At 35.8% G+C, this 6,000-nt stretch overlaps 1 protein-coding gene and 1 pseudogene across 1 annotated transcript; both read left to right on the top strand.

Moving 5' to 3' along the window:
* The first annotated feature begins 378 nt into the window (after positions 1-378).
* On the top strand, positions 379-5,996 carry LOC123702486 (annotated as a pseudogene).
* On the top strand, positions 1,280-4,055 carry LOC123702479. Its single transcript, XM_045650242.1, has 2 exons — positions 1,280-1,593; positions 2,150-4,055. Exons 1-2 carry the CDS (start codon positions 1,499-1,501, stop codon positions 3,864-3,866), a joined length of 1,812 nt encoding a protein of 603 aa, XP_045506198.1. The 5' UTR covers positions 1,280-1,498; the 3' UTR covers positions 3,867-4,055.
* Positions 5,997-6,000: the final 4 nt, after the last annotated feature.

Here is a 6,000-nt window from a genome sequence, read left to right as displayed (position 1 = left end):
AAAGACCGCTAGTTTCGTTTTATGTTATCAACTAAATATTTACTGAGCCTCGCAAGCAAACGTAAAATTGTTCACGCTGATGCAACTTATAAATTAATCTGGCAGGGTTTTCCGGCACTCATCGTTGGAAAAACTGAACGTGACACAAGTTTTCATCCATTTGCTTTAAGCGTAACATCCACGGAACGATCTGCTGACTTTAGGCCTCTTTTCCATTACACGGTTTCTCGCCGTGAAAATCTACGGTTAATTTGCCGCGTGTAGGCACGGTCGTCAGTGTGGTATGGATCACTATAAGAGCTTGTCGACATGCACGGTGGCGCCAAGGCACGGCGCCGCGGCCGCGTGCGCCGTGACTGCCCCTCGGCGCGCCGCGTCTACGCACGGCGTGATTTTCACCAGTGTTGTATGGCAGTCTATCGGGGTGTGTCGACGGTGCCGGACGTACGCACGGATTCGTGACCGCTTATATACGCTGTTTCGCGATTTTATTATAAAATGAACATAAATCAAGAATTATTAATAACGTTGATTCAAGAAAGGCCTGTAATATGGGATAAGACCATCGACGATTATAAAAATAAGCGGCTTAAATATGATTCCTGGAAAGAAATATTTATTCATTTCCAGCCCACATTTGAAGATTTAAGTGGTGATGAGAAAAACAAATTTCGTAAGTTACAGATATTTAATTATTAACTTTTTACTTATGCATAGTTGTTTTGATAGGAGAGGCGACCTTCGTTAGATACAAAATATTGTGCAAATCTGTTGCGAACTTCATTAGCCGCCAAACTTCCGCGAACTGCATTCGTGATAGGTAACTGGATTAGTTCCGATTCTGAATCAAGGGTGGACTCATTTTCACTCGCATTGTGAAACTGAAAGTTTTCCTGCTTATGTATAAAATTTTGCAAAACACAACATGTTTTCACAATATCAACTGCCAAATCGATGCACACATTCATTGGCCGGTGAAAAATTCGCCATTTATTGGATAAAATGCCAAACGCACATTCAACAAATCTTCGCGCTCTGGTGAGTCTGTAGTTAAATGTACGTTTTAATTGATCAAGCTGATGACCACCAAATGGACGAAGCAAGTGATAATGCAAAGCAAAGGCTTCGTCCGCAACGAACACATATGAATCGTATAAAAGCAAAACCAGCAATATCCACATAATTTTGAAATTGACATTTCGATGGCGCCAAAAATGTAGCAATATCTTCAACACGTTTCGTAATTCATATTACTTCTAAGACAGCAATATCCCGTAGTAAAACAGCTTCAAAAAATACGGTTTGTTGCAAACACAGCAAGATCCATGTTTGTCAAGTGCATAGGTAGCAATATCCTAATCAGCCAATCACAGCGCATCAAGCGGCACTCTTTTAGTATGGCGTTGATTGTTGTGAACGCAAAACTTCGCTCCGTAAATTATCGAAATTTTAAATAGTTTTTTAAGTTTTGACGAAAAAAAAGTGGCATATCGTAATTATGGATTGTTCTCCTGCACCTGTTGATAATAGTTCGGCAAGAAAACGTATAGCTCAACCCGAAAAGTGGAAGAGAAATTTGGCCAAAGTAACAAGGTTTGTAGGTACTTGCTGTTAATTTAGTGTGATCAAATAAACGATCTTGGTCCTTGATGTTGTTAGCATTTTTTAAATTATTTTTTATATCTATTTTATTAATATTCAATAACTATAGTGTTCATTAAATAAATTCAGTTAGTTTTTTTTTTACCAAGTGTAAGACATCGGCGTGAAAACGATTAAGACGGAAGACCACCTATTAAATCTATCGTAGTACAATACATAGTAGTATAGTATATCTACGTAGTAATTTTTGTTGTCAATTAAAAAAAACGGATTTTCTATACATTTTGACCTAGGTACTGCAATTTTGTAGGAAACCTGCAGATTTTTTTAAATTGCCGGCGAAAACCTTTTTGTGTGGCGGTTTTCAAAATGGTGTATTGAATACGTGGTAATCGTTTTCAAGTCGGTGTCTGTTACATCTCGCATATTTTATAACCCAAATTAAGTACAAAAGATACCTACATAATGATTGTTTTATACATAAAATACATATATCTAAAAAATAGTTAAAAAAATATGTAGTAGGTACATTATGATATTGTTTTAGGTATTCTCCGAAAACACTTGCTGTGAGGCCGTTATGTAATCATAAGAAGAAGTTTGAATGCAGATCACTTTCGATGATGGATGTAAAATCGTTTTTTGAAACATTTTATAAGTTTAAAGACAAAAGGAGTCAAGACGCATTTATTTTAAAACACTGTACAGTGAAACCGGTTAAACGGCATCGTCCAAAAAATAGTAAGTACACGCCGAAATCTTCTCAAACAACATACTTCGTGTACAGCACCACACTGAAAAAGCGATTGCCTGTTTGTCAAACTTTTTTTTTAAATGTGCTTCAGATTAAAAAATATAGAATCCAAACTATAATGAAAGAATACTTTGAAAAGGGAACATTACTCAATGAGAAAAGAGGTGGTGACCGGGTTTCCCATAAAAATGTGGAAAAAAAACGTGCCGTGATGAGTTTCATAGAGAAACTACATTGTGAAGAGCCCCATTATTGCCGTGGAAACACAAAAAGGCTATACTTATCAGCGGAGTTAAGTATAAACAAACTTTACCGAATCTATAATTCCCAGGCTGACAGCGAGTTAAAAGTTAAGCCATCATATTTCCGCAATATCTTTAACAGACATTATAATTTGGGCTTCGGATCTCCTCGTACTGATGTCTGCTCAATTTGCCTACAGTTTACCGAAAAAATGAAAACAGAGAAACTTGTTAACATCCGTAACGATTTAATTATTAAACATAGAATCCATAAATTAAAGGCTAAAGCTTTTTTTGGCTATGTAAAGGAGGAAAAACCGGACTTACTTACATTATCATTCGATTGCGAGAAAAATCTATCTTTACCTAAAACCCCAGACCAATCAGCATATTATTCGCGTCAAATAAATTTTTTTAACTTTACCATTGTACAAGGTTCGTCAAAAAGTAAACTGGATTCTTCAAATGTATTTGCATATTGCTGGTCGGAAAACTTGTTTCCCAAAGCATCAAATCAAATTTCATCGGCTATTTACCATCGATTACAAAATACAAATTTAGCTGGTATCAAGACAGTTCGCCTCATTGCCGATGGATGTGCTGGCCAGAACAAAAATTCTACTGTTCTGGGAATGTGTGCAAAGTGGCTGTCGGAAACTCCTCAAGTAAAAAGTTTAGAGCTTATATTCCCCATAGTGGGACATTCATTCATACCCCCTGATAGAGTATTTGCAAGAATTGAGAAAGAAATTAGGAAAAGGGAGATTATAGCAAATCCGGAAGAGTATCATGAGATTATAAAAGATTTCGCTACAGTAATAAAGTTAGGTGATGAATGTAAAGTATATGACTGGAAAGATGCTGTTGGGACTAATTTGAAGCCGGTAGGCAGGTGGCATTTTAAATTTAAAAGCTGCAAGAGATATGAATTAAAGAGATCTAAAAAGGAGGGAAATGTTTTGGTTAAAGGAATGCTCCACTACAAACACGATGATGGCGTATTTAAAACAGTAAATCGACCTGGTGTGTTATCATCAAGTCTTAATCCTCAAGAAATTTTCGCAACGAACGAAGTCAGCGTTGCAAAGGCCAAAGATGTAAACAATTTACTGACTAATCATTATGGGGAAAATTGGAGGGAAATCGAGCGATTAAATTTCTATGTGCCGTTACTATCTAATTCAATTAGTATCAATGAAGATACTTTGGAAGATTCTTCGGAAATTATTTGTGAGCCACAAGAAACACCTACCGGTTGTTATGTTTGAACTTTAAATAAAAGCAAAAAATACAAATCTGTTAGCGTTTCTTGTGGTAAAAGCTTTAGTTTATGTTTTATAACAATTACCTACATGTTTCTTTATTTCATTTAAACCCTATTTCTAATATGAAAAATAAATGTAAGTTTCAAATGTACCAGTAAGTTTTTGATTGTATTAAAAAAATCTATTAAATAACTTATTTTGTTTTGTTTTCTGAAAACCACGACATTGGGGCCTTCAAGAAAAGAGCTTATTTGTCAATAAAAGGCCGGCAAAGCACCTGCAACACTTCCAGTGTTAAGTGTTTATGGGCGGTGGTGACCACTTAACATCAGGTGGCCCACCTGCCCCTTTGCCTGCTCTGACATAAAAAAAAACCTTACTTCTGCGCATACTCACAAAAAGTATCAAAAATATTATTGCATAGGTACAGGTGAACTGTAATGAAAATGGCGTCTTGTAGGTCGTTTAGAGCAAACACAGCAAAATCCTTTGAAGTGAAATTCAAATACAGCAAGATCCAAATGTCAAGTACAAAAACAGCAAAATCCATTTAAGTTTTGTATTTTTAATAAATATTATCCAGGTAAAGATTGATTAAATACCTTCAATATATACCCAGTAATGTATTTAATTATATTAAACAGAGTTTCGATCCAATTTAGCTTTATTTTGCACTGTACAGCAATTTCTTGTTTAGCCATGATTTGTTGCAAATGGATGTTGCTGAGTTTGCTTTTAAACGATTCATATGGCAAATCGTAGTCAATTCCAGGCAAACGTGTTGCATCGGGTAGATTTAATCCGTTGTTTGTTAAATTTTTCCAAAATGGGGTCTCTTTAAACACACTGGAATCACACTCCTTTCCGTAGGCGCCAACGTCAACAAATATAAAGTTGTAATCGCTATCTACTACTGCCATCAAAACTATAGAAAAAAATGTTTGTAATTTAAAAACATCGAGCCACTATCAATTGGCTTAATAAGTCTGATGTGTTTTCCATCGACCGCTCCTAAGCACAGCGGGAAGTTGGAAGATTCTTGAAATTTGCTTGCAATGTGTAGCCAGTCTTCTTTAGATGGCATTTTCATATATTCTTTATACAGTTCTAACCAAATGTAGTGGCATACTTCACGTACGATGCTACTTATGGTTTTTATTCCAATTCTATAGCTGTAGTATAGGTCAGTAAAGGTATCTCCTGTTGCTAGATACCTGAAATATAAAACAAAACGGTTCAGGTTCAAATACTAAAACCCCATTTTAGGTCGGGGTCGATTCAGTTTAGGTCGGGGGTTTTTATAAATTTTGAATTTAATAATTATTATTTATTTATTTTCAGGGCAAATGGTGATGAAGAAGTGGACCAATATGAAAGATAGCTGGATAAAATATGACAAAAAAATTAATGAATGTAAGTCTGGTTCTTCAGCAAAAAAAATAAGAAAATATATGTTCTATGATGAAATGATGTTCCTAAAAAAAATGTTGAGCATCGCAAGACCGATTCTAACATGACTGAACATGTTCATGATTCTAGCCTCAGTAATGAAAATTTTGATAGTGCAGTCCCGAATCAATCAAGCTCGGGATACACTGAACGGAGTGAGACGCAAAGGGCTAAAAAAAAAGAAAAAATGAACTAAGTAAAGTTGACATTAGGTTTATGAAGTTTATGGATTCAGCAGAACGAGATGAGAAAAAGAAAAGCCGTAGTATGAACTTTTTTATGGGAATCGCTGATACAGTTGACAAGTTCAGTGATGAAAATATGATAGACTTTCAGTTTCAAGTAATTTCAATAATTAAAAATATTCAACAAAGACAGTGTACTCAGTATATACCTACATCAAGAAACCAATGGGATCAAGGCCATCAAGGATATTTAAGTGGTACAGCATCCTCAAATGCGCAATCGTCAACATATGGATATTCTACAGCTGCTAGATCGGGCTATGGAATAAGTCGTCTACAGACGTCTTCTCATGATTTTGGACACGGTTCTGGTTTAGAGCCAATCCACTACCGACCCGAATCACAATTATCTGTACATAGTGTAAATGCGGAAAGTATCTCGGCAGATTCTCAAGTTTCTATTGAAGACGAATTCGATTTTAGTACCGCACTTGAGTAGCATT

The sequence above is a fragment of the Colias croceus genome, chromosome 23, assembly GCF_905220415.1.
Source record: "Colias croceus chromosome 23, ilColCroc2.1".
NCBI classification, from domain to species: domain Eukaryota; kingdom Metazoa; phylum Arthropoda; class Insecta; order Lepidoptera; family Pieridae; genus Colias; species Colias croceus.
Note: the sequence above shows the minus strand (reverse complement) of the source record. Positions and strands in the feature narration are given on the sequence as shown.

Coding starts and splice junctions, on each gene's coding strand:
- LOC123702479 (XM_045650242.1), top strand. CDS start 1,499: ATGGATTGTTCTCCTGCACCTGTTGATAATAGTTCGGCAAGAAAACGT. Junction 1,594..2,149: donor AATTTGGCCAAAGTAACAAG/GTTTGTAGGTAC, acceptor ATATTGTTTTAG/GTATTCTCCGAAAACACTTG.